This window comes from Lagopus muta, chromosome 5 (assembly GCF_023343835.1).
Source record: "Lagopus muta isolate bLagMut1 chromosome 5, bLagMut1 primary, whole genome shotgun sequence".
Taxonomy (NCBI): Eukaryota; Metazoa; Chordata; class Aves; order Galliformes; family Phasianidae; genus Lagopus; species Lagopus muta.
The window spans coordinates 884,424-903,889 of NC_064437.1; the positions used below are offsets into that span (position 1 = coordinate 884,424).

A 19,466-nucleotide genomic window follows, 5' to 3' on the forward strand; every position below is an offset into this window, starting at 1 on the left:
TGAGCCAACAGCTATGGGCAGCTGCCTCCATATGCACACATTGCTGTGCAGTTCTCTGTGCAATTTTAAGTGGTAAAAAAAACAGTGCTGCAAGTTCCTACTGTGAGTTAAAGCCACCTCTTGGAATGCCAGGGCAGCAGAAGCCACTACTCAGTAAGGGTTGAACTAATTAAGTAATGCAGAGATTATCAGAGCACCCGGAAAGCCTCATCTCCAGAGGCAGGAGATCTTATTTTCAGCGATAATTATTCCACTTAAATCACTAAAATGAAATTACTCGGCGCTGTGTGAGAGCTGGCACTCGGCTGCAGGGCGCAGAAGGGCAGCAGAGGCCCAAGCACTGCAGGAGCTGGCAGCATTGGACTCTGAGAGGGGAGCAGTGCCCCAAGCTGCCCCTGCAGCACCTGGCATCCCATCTCAGCCCCGCGCCAGGCAGCCGCCCCACTTCCATGGGAGGCAGTGAAACGTCTCAGCCTCAGCAAACAGCCCTGGGTTCTCCAGCTGGTGCCGTGGGGCTCAGGCAGCCTGAGGACGCAGCACAGAGGAGACACTTTGCTACGAGGCTGAGCTGGAAGCCTTAAGACCATTAAACACAAGCCGGTGCTGCACTTCCCACCTTCAGCTCCGCGCCCTGCGAAGGATCTGGCTCGTTAACGCACGGCACGTCAATGACTTCCACAACACCAACGTCTAAGGATCAAGGAGGTTTACTTTATTACTATAAATTGTTTCATGTTCTTAGACTTCACATATAAATATCCTGATGACAACTAAAAAGGCACATCTATGAAGACATCATGCACCTCATCTGTGTCCGTATTTTATTACAAGAACTATCATGTTCTCTGCACGGTCAGAAATAAAAGGCTAGAACTGGTTTTATGACATATACCTCTCTGTATTGACAAAATACTCAAAACAGTTGGTAAAAATTTACATTTCTACAAATTCTAAAAAATGACACTGCATCTGTAAATGGCAAATTCACTTCTCCTATGGCCAAAGGACAGATTAAAAAGCAGGCGGTCAGAGCCAGGGGATTCAAGAAGTTCAAGTGCCACTCACAGCTTCCTTCCCAGACTTACTGTATGCACACAAAGCACTCGCTGCTTCCTGCTGCTGCGCCTTCCGTTCGCATCCTAAAGGTAAAAGATCAATGGAAATACAAAAGGATTTACAAAGCCACGTTTCTTTTAAAAAGCATTTGCCCCTTCCTACCATTCAGGCCTGTTCCCTCCGCTCCCAGCCACTCAGAGCTCCCTGTGGCAGAGCAGCTTTGTCACTGCGCTCACAGCTCTTACCATAAAAAAGGGGGAGCTCTGACGGACTTTTTGCAGTAGGTGAGTGAAGAAAACAACGAGGTCAAGTCTCACACACTCAGCAGTGTAAATAAATACCAGTACAGTTTGATAGGAACAGGAGTATAAGTTTCAGGGTTTTATTATCAAAGTTCTGTAAAACAATTTCAGAAACTGTACATCAACATGGCACAGACTGTAGCCTACTTTTGTCTTTTTACCTGCACAAAAGTAAAAGCTGTTGAACTTCTGTAACTAAGAAAACTGCTTGCCTAACTACCTTGCATATAACGTGGAATCACTGTGTGCATAAGATTACTACTGCAGTGACAGCAACACAAATCAGTTTATACAACTTGAGATCAAGTAGAAAGTACATCATCAAGTAGACTTGCTTTTAAAAGCATACAAAGGTCAATTTTAAAATGCACTACCTTGTACCCACGGGTTCAGCTCACGAGCAGATAGAACAACCTGATTGGGAGAACTGCAATTACTTGGAATCACCGGGCACTGATCAAGCAGGGATTCTCACTTCCCACAGCTGAATCACAGAAGCTCAGAACCATTTACAGCCCGTCACTTCCTGCTGCCTGGGGTGGATGGGAACCAAGGGGTGAAAGACTGGAACCCACAGGTGGAAGTCAGCCCTCCAAAAGGTCAGTGCATTTTAACTTTGTCAAAGCCAGAACAAAACCCAGGGGGGAAAAACAAGGAAACAAAAACCAAAGACGAAACAAAAACCCCAAAAACAGAAGCCCAGCCACGTGGCTTAGAACAAAACAAACCCCACCTATGTCAGAATGCTTCTTTTCAGATGAACTGTCAATTTTTTTTCTGTGTAGTCACACTTAAGACCCTTAAGGAGATCCACTGTATGTTGTAGGATTTTAGAACATTTAGGATGTTTCTGCCACAATCAACATGCAGTCAGTGCATTCCCTAAACTGCTCTATTACTGCAATGAATCAAAGTCTAGAAACACTATCATAAGTGAGCTGATTTACTACAGGAGATCATACAACAAACAGTCCATGCCTGCTGTAGATGCATGCAGCTTTTTACTTTTGCTTGAAGCATCACCAAGTTAGTAAAAATTGCTTGGCTACGCAATCCCTTTCGGCCATAACAAGGATGGTTACCTTTCTAGAAAGCTTTTGATGTGAGTTAGTATCAGGAGCCTTACAAACCATGTATAGCTTGGAGCTGTATACATCTAGATTTAGGATTAACAAGTACAGCATAAAAGAATCACACAGGAATGACACTGATGCACGTCTGCAGCCGTGTTCACTGCAAAGGCAAAATTCAGTCACTCATATCCATGTCCTCCTCGTGGTGATCATCCCCATTTACTTTGGACTCCCTTGCTGATTCGCCGCTTCCTTTCTCAGCCGTGGACTCCTTTACTTTCGGAGAAGAGGAATCTGCCATTTTCTTTTCTTCCTTTTTCTCCTTCTCGCTGTCATATCCCTGTTCCTCTTCATCATAATCCCTTGTGACCTGCTTTGCCGAGATAAGAAAACAAATTAAAACTTGCTTTCACAGCCCCTGTGGGCACAAGGCCAGCTCTGCAGCAAAGGCAGGGAAGATAAACAGGTCCTTAAACATACTTTCACATCCTTATCGCTCTCAGATTTCCGTTCCCGATCCTTCTCTTTGTCTTTGCTTTTTTTTTTCTTGCTGGTTGACCGTTCCCTCTCATCTCTACTTCTCTCTTTGTCTTTATCCTTCTTTTTTTCCTTTTTATGCCTACAGTGATAAAATACGGAATGAAAACCACAATCACAGCATTGCATGGACAGAACCCAAATTACGCCCAGACCGTCACCCACAGTCCCTAAAAAATCCAAAGGCAGGAAGAACTACGGGCAACGTAATGCCACCTGCTTTCAGAAAATAACCAAACATCCCCATTCCTCAGCTCTGAGCAAACACAGCCACCACAGAGCGATAGCTGCGCCTCTGCTAACAAAGCCAAACTCAGTGTTTTACTAAGGAACCGCCTGCTGGAGGGGAGACGATCAGATGTCCACCAGAAGTCAGCTGAGCAGCAGTGCACAGAGCCAAAGGTGGCGGCTGCCTGCTGCTCCTCCACCCTGAACAGCCCTGGTGTGGAGCTGCTGGGTGCTGCTGTACAGAAGCTCCATTCCTGAAGCTCATTAAGTTATGCTAAAGGAGGCAGCAGATGCACTCCTCTCAAGGAGGCAGCTCACAGGGAGAAGAGACAAGCCGTGTTTGTGCCACCTCCAGACCAACCCCACGGTGCTCTGTGCTTCAGTTCACATCAGGAGTTTTGCCCTGGATGCATTTTTCAGCCAAGAGCTCACTGACCTTCTGGGAGATGGGGACCGTGACATTTTCCTTTTAGGTGACCTGGGCTTTTTAGGTGACCGTGTTCCACTCCTGCTTCTTCTACGCCGTCTTTCTCTGCAGGAAAGAATCATTAAAGCCTTTTTTTTTTTTAAGCTCCAAATACATCCGTGGCTCCAGAATGAGCTCTAAGGGTAGTAAATATACAATGTAAGTGGAAGTTGGTACCTACTGTCAGCAGTACTGCTAAGCCCACGCAGCTGCTATCAGCAGAGTGAGCTACTTGCTATTACACCACCACCTTAACAAAGAAACCACTGCCCCATAGATCCCATCCCTGATATCCACAGCAATCACCACCCTACTAATTACAAGACTTATTTCCACTGATGTGGACCAGGTATGCTGGAAATACAGAACCATCAGGTTTCCCACAAGTCTCCATACCTGCTTGTGCTTCTGGATCTCCTCGTTGTGCTGTAGCTTTTGGGGGGAGTCTTAGAACGTTTCTTTTCTTTCTCTTCTTTCTTTTTATCCCTGTCAGTAAAACAGACATTGATGTTAAGTCATTTGCAGGCTATTCGAGCAGCATTCGCTACTTCTGCTATACAGAAAAATGAATGAAGACACGACAGTTTCATTGCATAGCATATATTTTATCTTTTTTTTTCTAGTCACATCGATTTTAATAGAAAAGAAACCCAAAAGACAATTGCCTGTTAAGAAATATAAGAACAGTTTTGTTATGAAAACTACTGTGTGCAAACAGCACAAGATCTGTAAGCCTGGATGCCCACATTCCCTGTTTCCCAAAGTCAGCCCATGCAGAACCACAGCTAAGCCCAGTGCCTGGCAGCTCTGTGGAAAAGCACGGCCTGCACAGTCCACACAACTGGCTGCACACACAGGGCAAGCTCTACAAGGACACAACAACAGATTGCTGTTACTACAAAGCCACAGGTTCCTCTTTCAAATTAAACACCTGAATTTTACAGCTCAATCACTAGCAAATAGACCACTGAAGGATTACCTGGTTTTGGATGTGCTCCTGGATCTTCTACTTCTCTCTCTGGAATGAGATCTCCTTCGCCTGGGACTTTTAGATCGCCTCCTGCTTCTTGATTTTGAATGGGACCTTCTCCTTGATCTGCTTCTTGACCGTCTACCAAAAGTACATTGCAGTGAGAGTTGAATACATGAAATGCTGATCAGATTCATGCTAACTGTGTTGCAGTGGAGGAAACAGGAAAAAGAGTACAGAAAACCAAGCAACCAAACGAGTGGATTTTCAGCCAGCTCTCCTAACGCCCTGCTTGCAGGAAAATAGCAGACCTACTGGAGAGGAAAACTGGCAAGCACTATTGAGGTGTGAAGAAATGTTTAGAACACCAAACCCAAATACTGACCTGATGGGCAAACAGCAAAGTAGTGCAAAGAGCAGGTCAGTTATAACAGCTTCACAAAGGCTGCTGGCACACGCTGTCTGACTGGGAGTTGACAAGCTGACATTACAAATAAGCCAACAGTACTTCTGCTTAGGCAGGTCAGCATTAACATCCCAGTCAGGATATGTGAACAGATCAAACAGAACGTGCTGCACATACAAGAAACAAGCAGCCCACAGATTCTGAGCACGAATACCGGTGCTCACACAAGTCTCCCAGTGCTTGGTTTTAAGACAAGCTGTCATTTCCACATGAGCATGTTGGAAAGACATTGAAAAAAGAGGAGAGGTTTAAGGAAACGTTGTAAAACAGACTGCCTGCAACTGAAATCACTGACAGCAGTAAGAGCCGTGCAAAATCAAGGCCTGTGCTAAGCTGCTGCTTTTCTGAAATAAGTAGCCTGGTTTTTAAAACCAGCCCAAACTCACATAGGCAAGGAAGCCACATCAGCAGATGTGCTGCTCAACTGCTCCTGAAGTTCTTGCTGCTGTAGTTTAAAGGATTTCTGAAGGCATTTTTGCAAGCATTGCTCTCCAACCCTTCCTTCAGAAACAGGAGCAGGCCTTCATCCCACACTGCCGTTCAGGCAAACCACACTCACAGCTTTCCTCACAACTCTTCCATGCCTCCAAGTGTCAGCTCCAAAGAAGTGATGCTGAACACATCGATCCAGCAGTGCTGCTTTTGTTTTGCTTTTAGAAGCACATCCAGTAACTACCTGTGTCTAGATGAAGAAGGTGTCCTCCTCCTCCTCGAGCGCGATCTTGACCTTGAATGCCTTCTTTTTTCATCTTTTTTGTCTGGAGTTAAAAAGAAAAAGTTTCTTTTTTTAGTATTATTTTAGTACCCAAGAACATTTTATAAAGAAAACCAAGCTGGACTTCACACTGTAGATGGAAGTACAACAAAGAAGTTGAACTGTAGCTCTCCTTTTTCTCAGAACAACAGATGACAAAGACAGGCATGAAATAAAAATCCACAAATTCAGGTGCAAAACTGAAGTCAAAATCCAGGAAATTTTTAATTTAAGCCACTTAGAGAATAACAGCTGGAAGGCAATGAGGAGCTCTGTAAAAATCCCTTCTGCTAGTTTATGAGGGCTAAGGAACCTCTCAGATTGCTTTCAATTTGATCCAAGTTACTTCTCATTCCTACTGGACACATCTGTGAACAAACTGCTGCAACACTCCTACACCTCATCACTGCAGAACTGAATCACACACACACAAAGAAGGAAAAGAAAGCATTGTCCACAGATCAGGAATTAAAAGAAAGGAAATCATTGCCAAGAGCAAACAGAATTGGAGGTTGAGTCTCCGTGCATCTCCAGGACAGCTGCAGCACAGTGTGCAGCAATGAATGCGTTCACACCAGTGAATCAGAAATTCAGCCACCACAGAAGATAAAGGCATGAAACCAGTAGTGAACAGACATCATGTCAAACCACCTCCACGAATGAAGGATGCTGCAATGGAAAATCACCTGGCTCTATAGCAGCAGAAATTAACGACTGTGCTTCTCGTACTCTTTTCATAGCTTCTTCTATTTCTTTACTGGAGGTATCTGATTTCAGACTTGGTGAAACAAGACCTGCAGCTACATGGTTCAACCTGGAGAACAAAAGCAGCAATTTAGGCATTCAGTATATTTATATATCCAGAACACACGAGCCTACACTGCCAGTTTGCAGCCTACCATTCAGGTAACAGAGAAATAAGCCTGTGATGGAGACAGCCGTACAAAACAGCAGCAAACATGGCTCTCAGTAAGCCATCAATAATAATAAATAAGGACTGTTATGCAGTCATTTACAGTTGTTGCTCATCTTGGCTCGTTCTCAGCCATATTGCTCTCCAGGGCTCTGTCTGCAAGCTGCACCATTACATCACAGGCACAAGAGCAACCAAAATTGCATACAGGAAACTTTTTGTCTGTAGCAAAATGAAATGGCAGAGACTGTCTGGGTATTTTTTATCTACAATAATTATTATTTCATTGACCCAAGGCAGAATAATCGTAGTTTCCTGTCCTCTTCTCCCCACCAGAGCAGACAGAATCAGCAATGACCTCACAGCACGAGGTTTCTCCACCTTAATTAGATCCAGTAGCACAGAGGTGGGGCTCTGAATCACAGGCGTCATCCCAAAAGAAAGCATTTCCCACAAGTACAACTGCTTGTAAGTAACAAAACTTACTTTGGATCCACTGTGCTCATCAGTTTGAGGAGTTGATCTGCTGCAAGAGACTGTGGGGGGGAACAAGTTAAAATCATGTTGGAAGAAGCACGTGCTGAAGATGCCAGTGTTCCACCAGCAGTGACTCAAGCAGCCTCTGCAAGCAAGCAGCCCCCCAACAAGTTACAGACAGAAAGATGCACCGCTCTGTTTTAGAGCTTGGGGGGGATGAGCGGCTGCCTGCTGCATTTTGAGGACACTTTTTGCTCCCCAAAGAGCCAAGCAGCCTTTCCCAGACAGAATCAAAGCACTTCCAGATGAAAATGAACACACTTATTCTATGTACAGGTTACTTCAAGAACACAGACTTCATTAGACACATGCCCAGCAGAAGCTCTCAGTGTCAACTTAAAAACAAGCAGTTTCTCCACTCCAAGAATTGCATTAAGTTCTTTCTGCAGCTCTTCAGTAAATGCAGGTATTACCACCTCTGCCACTTCCTGAACCAACAGTTCGTTAACAAAGCAAACCCTTTTGTTTCCAGTAATCTCAACACAGAGAGGCAGCCACTGCAGAACCCAGTCTTGCAGTCCAACTGGCTTAATGGACAAAGGAAATAATCATTCCAAATGTGTATTTTTCTAAAAGCATTTTAAAATGCTTATTTTTTCCTTCTTTCATTTCCACGTTGGCATTATTTGCTTTTGTTGGCACACGAGGCTTGCATAAATAGAATGCTAGATGAGGAATTTCCTCAGCACTGCAATTAATAAATGCTTCTTTCATCTGTAGGTTATGCTCTCCATGCAGTGCCTGGTTCTCACACCTCAGACATTAACTCAGTGTTCTACTCACTGTTTCTTAGTACTCAAAATCTTTTTTCCTTTCCCCAGTGTTACAAAGCCACAATCTAACCAAGTCTTGGTGTTTCCTACCAGTACAGAATGAAGGAGCCAACCACCATTTTTTACTGCTGTTCTGTCACAAGACAGACTCACAGGATGGTAATGATGCATTCGAAGCATTCCACTGTTCATCTCAAACCATTCACAGGTTCTTGTGGCACTGAATGTAAAAGTACTGCAGATACCATTTCTTCTGAAGAGTGCTCAGGAAAATCAATCATGGGGTTTTCAGACAGTGGCTGCTGAACTGATGTAACTGAAAACTGCTTTTCATTGGAGAACAGGGCAGCAAAAAAAAAAAACAAATTCCAGATCTCGAGCTTGTTATTTAATACAGTGGTGACACCTAAGAGAACGTGTGACACACCTGAGAGTTTAAGTTTGCTCCAGGAAGCCCGAGAGCAGCAAGGGCAGGATCGAGAGCAGGAGCCCCGAGAGCAGCTAAAGGAACAGCACCAATCTGTAACAAAGACAGCAATTAGAGCAACGTTCAACCGATACAAACCCTTAAAAGTCTCCACACGATCCATGAATATCCTAACATGAAGCTGTCAGGGGTTACCAGGAAAATTCACGTGAAGTTTCTGAGCCAGTGACCTCATTCTTTCGTAACTTTGCCCAGGATTCAAAGCCCAGCTCTGAGCTCCTGGACAACTCAGTGCAAGTTCATCTTTCACAGTCACTAATGAGAGAAGTGACACGCAGGAGCGCAAAAAGCACAAGCTGAAGAAGATCTGAAAAACGCAGAGCTAATGCAGCCTTCTACTCTTACAGATCTGCCTCCTGCACTTTGGTTCTGTGCTCTAATGAGATGTGTTGGACTTTTTGTTCTGTAATATATGTATATTTTTTTACTGTTCATCTTCCACGTGATTTCTGTGTATTTAAAGAGCAAACGCACGCTGTGACTTTCTCCTCCCTCAGCTGAATGTTACTGGAAGTTATTTCTCCACAGCACAACGCTCTCTTGAAATTCAGGAATTTCAGCTCCACCCTCTGCTCCTCTCAGGTCTGTCAGTAAGCGAACAGTGGAGAGAAAAGAGAGCTGAGGTGCAGATGAGCCGTGAGACTCGTGCAGGGCACACAGGGAAGGGAAGCACTCCTAACAGCTCATCAACATGCTGACAGAAACCATATCGGAGCGCTGCAACAACGCCCTCCATAAAGGAGCCCAAGCTCAAACACTCCGTGCCTCGGCATCGGCACACCAGTGGCTTTGACTGGAAACCAACCAACAACTGGCAAGAAGCAAGCGAGCGGCCAGCAGTGGGTTCCCTTCATCCGACCAACCAGAAAACCTACCTGAGAAAGTGGGTTGGGAGTAGGCAGGAGTCCACCTCCAGGCAGCAGACCTGCCACAGCATTGGCTGGTGCCAAGAGAGACAAAGCCTTAGTCTCATCAGGAATGACTCCTGCAGAGAAATAGCCGGGCATTAGAATGCATTCTTTTTCTAAAGCAGAAAATACACAAATACACCCAAGAAAATGTCTCCCTGATACACCACCTGAGTTTGTTGAAAGTACTTATGTTTGCTAAAATACAAAGCTTGATGGCTATTAATATTTATCATTAATTTTTTTTTTTTTGTCAGAATGAAACTTCAATGCGTGAAAATCTGACTGTTCCTTTTTCTCTACAAATGGTTAAGTATCTAGAGCAAAAAAAAATAGCACAATACACACTACTGTTTTGTTAACACTGCCAAGATTTCATCACCTGTACTCGATTTTTAAGTCATGAACCAAACGTAAGCAAGCACAGTCGGTTCTCCAGGGGTGTGCTCTCAACTTTCAAAAGCTGTTTTATGAACAACGACTCGTGTCGGCTGCTTCACTACAAAGCACACAGAAAAATCAAGATACACAAGACAAAAAAAGTTTGATTTAGGGGTTAATAATATGGTACAGTTCACTATGTTTTCTTTTACACCTACCACATCAAATTTGTAAAACTTAAAGAGAAGGTACGGCAATATCTTTTGCTGAATCAAGCGTAGGGCTTTTGCTGACTTGTCAAATAAAAAGGACAGGCTCTGCAGATCTTCCCATACGGGCTGTGTGTGAGTGTCTGCGGGTGCATACGTACAGTACGTCGTGGCACATTCCTTACCTGTGCAGTAAAATGCTTATGTTCCAATATGTGCCATGCTTATTGTACCAACAATGCTGCTACGGAAGAAACTTCTGGCCCCAAATCTTGCAGCCAACTAAGACAAGCGTCTTACTGCACTGCCTGCTCTGCACGGATAATTTGAAGGCTCCTACCACGAAACAAGTACTTATGCAGGTGTTTTACATTCTATCCAACAGCAAAAGCCCTATACAGATGGATTAATTTGTTAATGTGCCCAAGCCCCCAAAATGAGAGTTCAATAAAACAATTTTACTAAATATTTGCAAATACCAGTAGTGTTTCTGTAATACACATTAAGAAACTGCATCTCATCATAAAACATACAATATGTACAGGGCACTTAAGAGAAACTGGATAAGCTGCAGAAGAAAACTGTTGGGTGGTATTTTCAGCAGGGCCTGGTATATAGTTCAGGCTGAACCAGGGAAAAGAACTGTAAAACACAACAACAAAAAAGAAAAACCACTGTTAAATAAAGGTAATGGTTCCTCCCACCTATACTGAGAAGTGCCGATAATACAAACAAATGTACAACACACAGCACTGTTATCTGGCTCGTGTCATTGAGCTGCCATCAATTTAGATACCAAAAGTTATGGAGGGAGAGGAGGGGAAAAAGGTCACTTAGATAAAGGGCATTAAGGCATAAATATATTAACATACCTACAGAGAGATTATGGGGTAATTTCGCATGCAAAATTATGTCTCAGAGGATATTTATCAATTACAGCTAAACATTTCAAATTAGTGCAGCTACAACATTTCCGGCAGCTAGACACAAATCCTCCCTCATCTCCAGACACCTCAGAGAAGATCTGCATTCATTAAAAAAAAATCATGCATCTGATCCTCTACTCGTTTTTTAAAAAAGTATTTAGAAATAAATAAACTACAATTCAAAAGAAGCAATGAGGCCCCTCACCAGTTAATTTTCATGCTTCAAGAGCTTTTTTTACTGCTGCTTTGTTAGAACCATGAAATACTGTATGAATATGTAGAAATGAAAGAAAAAGAAACAGACAAAAGAAACAAACATTAACCAAAGAACCTAGATACCCCCCCAGCCATCTTTAATCTTAGAGTTCCTTCCAAATCTAGGAATATCACAGTGAAAATTACAATGAAGACTAAACCTTACCGTAGACTTTGTGTATAGCTCTACAACACAAAGCAACAGCCAACACCAAAATGTCTGTGTGTGCTAAAACTGGAGTGCGCTTGTGATGTATGGGATAATTATTGCACTAGACAGATAATAAACATTTACTTTAGCGACAGGCAATATTAAAACAGAATTATCACAGCAGAAAATAGGAGGCGTGAGGGCCCGGTTCAGCACAGCAGTTAAGCATCTGCCTGACTTTCAGCACATGAGCAATTTCACCGTGCTTTGAAGGATCTCGCTTAAGTAACTCGTTGAGCTGGGAGCCGGCAGCACGCAGCCAGAGGTGCAGCCATGCTCCCAGGCAGGGACAGAAGCCCATGGTTACCAAACGAGGGCAGAGCCTTACTGGCTGAGCACGCGGCTGCGATGTGCCACATCCTCGTGACAGAACTGCTCACACTCCGAATCTCTGCAGTACCATAAGGAACAGCCCATGAGGAACTCTGTGACTTAAAGAGGCCCGTTAAAATGCAACTTTAAACAAGACTGAAACTACTGGGCAGAGTTTTTGACGTGCCAGCTTTATCCACGTGCAGCGCAATGGACAAGTCAGACTGACAAAGGTATCGTTTTTATCCTTGCTGGAAAAGCTGAACGCTGACATCTGCCAGCACGGGCCTTGCAGAACGTTTTGGTACCGACTGATGGACTGTTACTAGGTCATGCTTTCATACAAAGAGGAGAACGAGATGCCTCTCCACTACACTGTAATACCTGGAGCAGGGAAAGCAGAAGCAGTAACTCCACAGCAATTTCTGAATGTGCTCAGTACTCCCCAAAGCAGCATGTCTCAACCAAAGGTCACGCTGCAGATTCCTACGTTCCAGAAATTGAGTTTCCATCTCTCTTATATTGCAGGAATACAAAGGTAAGACGGTTCCCCGGGCCTCCAAAGACATCCTCATAGCATTACAATGTCTTGATAAAAGGTCTGAACACAGACCGTACACCACATTTATTACTGTAGCATGACTTAATCTGCAGAGGTGGTATTTAATTCAAGCCATTTGGGAAAACCCATTATTTCAGAAGTAAATCAGTACAAGAAAACAGTACAATGGAAATCAATTACTTCTAAAGCAAGTCTAGAAGAGTTTAATAAGACTTCTGCAAGAAGAGGTGTCTTCTCAGCACAGTTTTTAAGTTCCAAAAACCCTGCTCATTGCCTTTCAAATTACTGTAACACCCTAAAATGTAAAAATAAAAAGAAGAAGAGAAAATGTAGTTAACAAGTGGTTACACCAGGAAAACACTTGGGGACTTGAGTGCTTGCTGGCCTTTAGTTAATGTCTAGAATCCCCTGTAGCTGCAGAGGACCCACTGTTTTTCAGTCATCTGGAAGGGCTTTGCATTTGCCTTCTCCACTACAAAAATCACACACACAAATAACAGAGAGAAGAGTTTATTATTTAGTGAAATTCTATTAAAATATAGCATGGCTGAACAAGAAAACTTGGAATAAAAACTATTACCAGTGCCCATTTGGCACCTCTCGGAAGATCTCACTTTCAAATTCAATCCTGACTACTGAAACCCTTGGTATACTGGAGTTCACAATGAGAGTGAATGAATGGCTTTTCAGGGAAGCTCCCCACCGGGTGCAAGGCAGCACATGGCAAAGAGGTGTTGGCCTGCTCTCCCGTGGACTCTCGGGGAGGGAGAAACGTTCTCGTGAAGAGATTCACCCACAGGTGAATAAGGCAAAATCTCCCTTGAGCGTTGACCTGTTTGCAGAACTCCATTGAGGAAAATGTCTCACTGACATCAATAAAGAGCACAATTTGCAAGCAATTCTGCCTAAACTGTTCATATTCTAATCTTAAGACACACAAAACCAGTCAGAGGCAAGCTTCCCGTTTTCATTCAGCACCGCTAAATAAAAGCGGTTTGTAGCCCAGGAGCCAATTGCAATATACCAAGGGTTTTTAAACGTTAATGGCCGTACGTCTGGCATTTTCCTAACGCTCATTTTTGCGAACTACACTGGAACAAAATGTCATCATATGCTGGCTTCATAGACCAGTAAACAATTCACAAACCTTCTGCATACGGAACGACTATCAGCGCTCTGTCGACGAACACCGTGTTCGTCAGGTGCTGGGCCACAACCGCCGAGTCGGGATCGTGGAACTTTACAAAGCACACACGGGATGACACGGGCAAAGGAGAGTCACTGGAAAACAAGGAGAGAAAGTGATGAGATGACACCAAATCGGTCGTGAGGAGACATCATGCTACCTGCTCTTGCCTGTCACTGAACCGGAAAGTCGGACGGGTTTATAGAAGAAATCACACGGAGTGAAGACGCTCTCTTATGGAATTACAGAAATAATCCCACTGCCTTGTTTGTAACTGAAAATGAATTCCATCATGCAGGGTATATCTATGGCAGTCACCTACGGGCAAATTAGTTCTCATTACTTATCTGTAAGAAAGGAAGGAGACAAATGACAAATAAATGTCAACGAGGTCTCTGGGGAGCTGAACAGGAGGGGAACAGCCGTTTGTGAGGGTGGATGGTGACAGGACAAGGGGGAATGGTTTTAAACTGAGACAGAGGAGGATTAGGTTGGATATGAAGAGGAAGTTTTTCAGCCAGAGGGTGGTGAGGCACTGGCACAGGTTGCCCAAGGAGGCTGTGGATGCCCCATCCCTGCAGGCATTCAAGGCCAGGCTGGATGTGGCTCTGGGCAGCCTGGGCTGCTGGTTGGTGACCTGCACACAGCAGGGGTTGGAACTGATGAGCGTTGTGCTCCTTTGCAACCCAGGCCGTTCTGTGATTCTATGAAATACTTTACTCAAGGAAAACAGAGCTATCTTACATATATACTACAGAAGCCCTCAGAAATGGGAGCTGTGTACTCTCTGCTTTAGCACCCAGATTAGATTTTTGAAGTAAACTATAAAGAAGGCAATTATTAAAATACAATTATTTTACTTCTGAACACTGTTTCATGAATGCTTCTAGCCCAAACTTCACTGTGCTTCTCCTTGTTGCCAAACACACACACAGAACTCACCCATCTCCCTTCAGAGGGAGGCAGCTGCTCAGAACATGCCTGTTATTCAACAGTAACAGAACAAAACCAAACAGGACTGTCACGTAGGCAGTGCTATAGATGAAATCACACAAAAGGGCAAAGAGCTCTGGACAGCCAACCTGTAACCATAAGCCTCTTGGCAAGACGGGCCCTGCCTACCGCACAGCTCAGAGTGAGCGCCTCAACAGGGCTGTGCAAAAATCCCAGGTATGGAAAATCCAAAAGAGAACGTGGAAAATTTGAGTCCATTTAAAGACTAGGAAGATCTCTCTCTTACAAGAGTAAGAAAGCATGGCAGGCTGTGCAAGCCCCCGGGGGAAAACAACGACAACAGAAAGAATGAAGGCAAAATCAACTCAGTAAAGTTCCAAAATAGATTTCCAAAAGTCCACCCTGTATGAAAACTGCAAATTTTCCTTTAGTCAGTGATTCAAATTACATGACAGGAAAAGAAAATGTTATGCAGATAGAACTGCACAGCAGGTGAGGTAAGAGCTGCCTACAGAAGATTCACAGCAGGCACAGGAAGCAGCATCAAGTCCCTAATGCTGTGCTTCCCAATCAGGGCCAGGCTGCTCCCAGCTCTCAGACAGCAACCAGCAGAGGAGCCAGCTCTCAAGAACACTCCCTGAGTCTTCATCACACTGACCTGCCTTTGCCAAACAGCACCCAGAGACAATTAACAGGGCAGTTTTGAAAATGCATCCCACTGCCAGACTGTTCTATCTGGAAAACTGACCAAGTCTTTCATCACTTAAAATAGGGATTATCACAATTCAGGAGAAAGAAGAATGATATAAAGTAAAAAATGACACCTTTTTCCTTCATCAGTGCCAATGCCAACAACTAGCTAACCTTCACCACCACCAAGCAAAGGAATCACAGAATCACAGAATTGTAGGGGTTGGAAGGGAACTCCAGAGATCGAGTCCAACCCCCCTGCTGAGACACACAATGATTTCCTGTGTCTCAACAACGTATCAGTTCTGACCCACATCAGGACAGCTGGGCATTCCAGCCCTCATCTCCTAAACCCCTACATACCTCCTTCCAAGTTCCCCCACATCACAGTCTGCATTTCAAATACATCATATTTCTGAAGGCATATTCCTGCTGCTTACACCAACACTGCTGCTGCTCTAACATCCAGGCTGCAATGAATAGTGGGCAAGTAGGAGATGCCTTTCAGCATCACCATATTCATAGTAGGGTGGGAAGAACCAGAGCAGGAACACCCACCCATGCTCCTCACTTTGCAACAGGAGTTTGTCATCCTTTTCCCAGCACAGCAACTATGCAGCACTGAGAACCAAGCAAAGCTGCTCTTCTGAGGAGAGTTGTTGCCTTACTGTCACTTGCAATTATTACAGAGAAGGCAAAAGATTTTGCCAATTACCACCACATCCAAATTACAAAGTCAAAATATACACTCCTAATTTTATCATTCTTTCACTCTGTAGATTAGATTTTCCAGCAAATACGTTTTCCTCCTGATAAATTTCTCTGTTCGCTGCACTGGATCACTCATCCACCAACAGGACCAGAATCCACAGATTTCTGCATCCACATTTCAGAGCAGAAACGTACGTTCTGATAGGACAGCCTCCACATGGTAAACAAGACATGCTGAGATCATCTTCTATACGTGCGTGCAGAAATGTTTTTAAAATATTCCTATGTGGATCATACAATATAATTTAATTTTCTATATTATATATCCCGTACGATTTTGTTACACATGGTACACACGTACATTTTGTAAGCTCTGCCAGAAGCCCATTCCCTCCACTTCTGCCCATCTCAAGAGTCAGGACCTCAAGTTTATAGGAGAAGGAACAGCAGAGCCTCCAGCACAGAGGAAAGAACCCACAGTGTGGGCAAATACTCCTCTCCCCTGGGCTTCCAACGAAACCAGACACCCTGAGCACCCCTCCCACCATCCATCACCCAGTGTGGCCACACCTCCCGGCACAGCGCGGCACCTCCGCACCGACAGAGGCACAAAGGGAGCAACAGGAAAAATCCTCACCACCGCCAAGTTAAAAATGCAATCCCAGCCTGAAAAAAAGCCTTTTCCAACTTCAATTGCACAACCTTACCTCATTTAAACAGCTTACAGAGTTTTAAGTAAAGCCAGTTTTCCATCAAGATACAACACAGTTCACTCCAACAGCTATTCAGTATCTTCTGCATCTCCTGTGCCAGACCCATTTTGTTACACTACATTTCCTGTTCTCTATTGACCTCCTCAGTGGTTTTTCTACAGTAACAACTTCCTCACAAAGGGCTAAGATCTTCACAGCAACCCTAAGGGATGATGCTGCATTATCCTCTTTCATTTAGAGATCTGAAACACAAAAGAAATATAGGCCAAACGTTCTCAGTGACCTTTAATGCTTTGAGACATCTGGGATCTCAGGTTATTCGCACCACTTTGCCTCCTCCTCCGCCAGCACAGAGCCCTCCCCGACACAGCTGTGAGAGCCACAATACCAGTGCCACAACAAAGGAGGCAGAAGTGAACTGGGAAGAGCAGGAGCTCAGCATGCAGAAACAGCCTTACACTAGGATGTGCCAAAAGGATGCCTTGAAGATACTAGCCATCTCCCAGCATCCAACGCATCCAACAGACAAGAGGATACAATTCAAAGCTCTCCAAAGCCACCTTATCCCTCCTGTAACCCAGTCCTCGGATATATGCATGGCAGACTTCTCTTCAACGCAATCCAGGACAGATCCACCAGCTGCACTGAGTAAGGTCCTACAGGGCCAGCAATTCACACGTTTGTGCAACAGAGCGAAGTCAAGCACAGCTGGCTGCCTCAGCTACGGTAACAAAGTTGCTGGGCTGAGCTTTGTTCTCTTCTGAAACAGCAGAAGTGATTCTTTAACGTATGAAGTTAATATGTAGCTAAAACAGCACAAAGCTTCGGGAACAGACTTTACCAACAATAACCTCTCCTGAAAAACCAGCCAACACCTGGAAATGCCAAGCAGCACACTCAGTGATCACATCTGTTTAAAGGCAGTTGGCTGTGCTGAGCACCACGGGCTCTGCCATCACACACAGCTACCCGGCTGCTAACAAAGCAGCGCTCGCACCCGCCGCTGCCTCTGCTTCAGTCACACACTGCCCTTCCTTCCACGTTCTGTTCTCCAGCACCGACTTTCCAGCAGCCAACCCAACCCGCACAGCACCTACAGTCTGCACAGCAAGACACGTAGACCTGCTTGCAGGGATCGAAGACCAAACGACGGAAAACGAGGCCGCCCCGCAGCAGGCTGTCCCACTACGGTTAAACACAGCACCGGCCGCCGGTTTTGCACGGAACTTTTAGCAAGGATCGAGTGGAAAACACTCGTTTTAAGGCTCGCCCTCAGCTCCGAAACTCAGCCCCATAGCGAGGGGAGCCCGCAGAACCGCGGCCCGGCAGGCTCCGAGGCCGGCAGCGCTTCCAGGAGGGCGGCGGAGCAGGGCGGGAGCGGCCGCCGGGCCGCGGGCACGGAGGCGGGCGCAGGGAGGGGGGCGGAGGCAGACGGGCCTAGGCAGGCGGACTCACTCCGGGGGGAAGAGGCGCAGCTCCTCGATCTTTCCGAGGAAACCGAAGAGCGTCCGCATCTGCTCGGAGCTGGCGCTGGGGGAGACGTTGGTGACCTGGATCACGTCGGTGCCGCTGCTCGAGGCCATCGCGCCGGAGCTACAAACACACCGCGGGGGGAGAGAAGGGAGAAGAGCGCGTCAAGGCCCGAGCGGCCCCCGGCTGCGCCCTCCGGGCCGGGCGGGCCTCCCGCGGACCGCGGCCTGGCGCAGAAGCTCCGCCGCGCAGCGCGGCCGCCTCACCAGCCTGCCTGGGCCGCAGTATCCCACAATCCCCCGCCGCCGCCCCCGCGCAGGCGCAGCGCGCGCGCCCCGCCGACCCACGCAGCCTCGCGGCGCGGAGCGCCGGCGACCGCGCATGCGCACGCGCGCGTCCCTTGCCCCGCCCGGGAAGGCACGGGAACGGCGCCTGCGCAACCGTGTGGAGAGCGTCGCTCCGCCTCCGCGCACGCGTACTGGGTGCTCAGGGGCGCGCGGGACGCACCGCACACGCGCGGAGCGGGGATGGGGCCGGCGGCTGCGAGGCGTTGGGCCTCGTGTTCGTGCGTCGGGGCGGCTCTGAAGGCTTCGGCGGTGCCGCTGAGCCCCACGCGTCCTCTGTGCGACCTCCGCGGTCTGCTCCGTCCCTAACGGGGCGGGCGGGCCCTGTGCTAGCCGTGCTGAACGAGCAGCCGCCGAGGCTGCCGGCCGCCTGCGGGCTGTGCGGGTCGGTTCCGTCCCACAGGGGTGGGCGGCTCTGCTATGTGCGCACACTGCCGTCAGTGCGCTGAGTGCTGCGGAGCAATGTCTGACACTCAGCTACACAGCGAGCGGTTGCGTGTTTCCCAGTTATTTCCCAAAGTGTGTAAAGGTGCTCCTTTAGTAGTGATCGCTAGTAATTCGGGAAGTTGGCTGTTCCCATTTGTTGCCACAATGGCGGAGCCGGCTGGTTCCAGCTTTGCTCCTGCCCACAGATTTTCCTCTCGCAGGGACAAACTAAACTCGGACACTCGGTGCTTTGGGAAATACGCAGTGGGAAAGCTCAGCGTTTCCCTGTGCAATATTGCCCAGGGATGCCAATGAACTAAGGAGCAGTGGTTAAAAATCAGAAAGACCAAGCCTGCTATCAGAAGCGAGTGCCTGACGGGCAGTGGGCTCTCAGGCCATGTGCTCACTGACCCATGCTGGTGTTTAGCACCAAACTCACTGCTCACAAGTCCAATGGAACTTACTAGAAAAAGCTTTTTTTTCCCCCAACGGTTTGTGTTTGAAAACTTGGAACTGAAGGTTACATCCTTTGTGGCCAGGAAGCATGGCCGTTCTCACTTCCCTCAAGGCACTGCTGATAGCACCGGGCTGAGAGAATCACAGAATGGTTTGGGTTGAAAGGGACCTTTAAGATTCTCCAGTTCCA

The 19,466-nt window shown here is 46.3% G+C and overlaps 1 protein-coding gene across 3 annotated transcripts; it reads right to left on the reverse strand.

The window, feature by feature from the left end:
- Nucleotides 1–691: 691 nt before the first annotated feature.
- Nucleotides 692–18,428, reverse strand: SRSF11 (serine and arginine rich splicing factor 11). Of its 3 annotated transcripts, none has more exons than XM_048945250.1 (13): nucleotides 18,317–18,428; nucleotides 18,036–18,173; nucleotides 13,474–13,607; nucleotides 9,438–9,547; nucleotides 8,503–8,595; nucleotides 7,252–7,301; nucleotides 6,539–6,666; nucleotides 5,775–5,856; nucleotides 4,642–4,773; nucleotides 4,059–4,148; nucleotides 3,633–3,728; nucleotides 2,912–3,050; nucleotides 692–2,801 (listed from the first exon to the last, which is right to left on the reverse strand). In XM_048945250.1, exons 2-13 carry the CDS (start codon nucleotides 18,161–18,163, stop codon nucleotides 2,607–2,609), a joined length of 1,377 nt encoding a protein of 458 aa, XP_048801207.1. In that variant the 5' UTR covers nucleotides 18,164–18,173; nucleotides 18,317–18,428; the 3' UTR covers nucleotides 692–2,606. The 3 variants fall into 3 exon arrangements, with proteins under 3 accessions (XP_048801207.1, XP_048801205.1, XP_048801206.1); XM_048945248.1 differs by having other exon boundaries at nucleotides 692–2,804; XM_048945249.1 differs by lacking the exon at nucleotides 18,317–18,428 and having other exon boundaries at nucleotides 692–2,804; nucleotides 18,036–18,310.
- Between the last annotated feature and the right edge of the window lie 1,038 nt (nucleotides 18,429–19,466).

Bases quoted from the DNA above. Each gene is read 5' to 3' on its own strand.
- SRSF11 (XM_048945248.1), bottom strand. From the start codon at position 18,163: ATGGCCTCGAGCAGCGGCACCGACGTGATCCAGGTCACCAACGTCTCC. The intron at 8,596-9,437 runs GTAGGTTTTCTG...TCTTTGTTACAG, and splicing joins CTCCCAACCCACTTTCTCAG to ATTGGTGCTGTTCCTTTAGC. The intron at 6,667-7,251 runs GTAAGTTTTGTT...TTTGTTCTCCAG, and splicing joins ATGAGCACAGTGGATCCAAA to GTTGAACCATGTAGCTGCAG.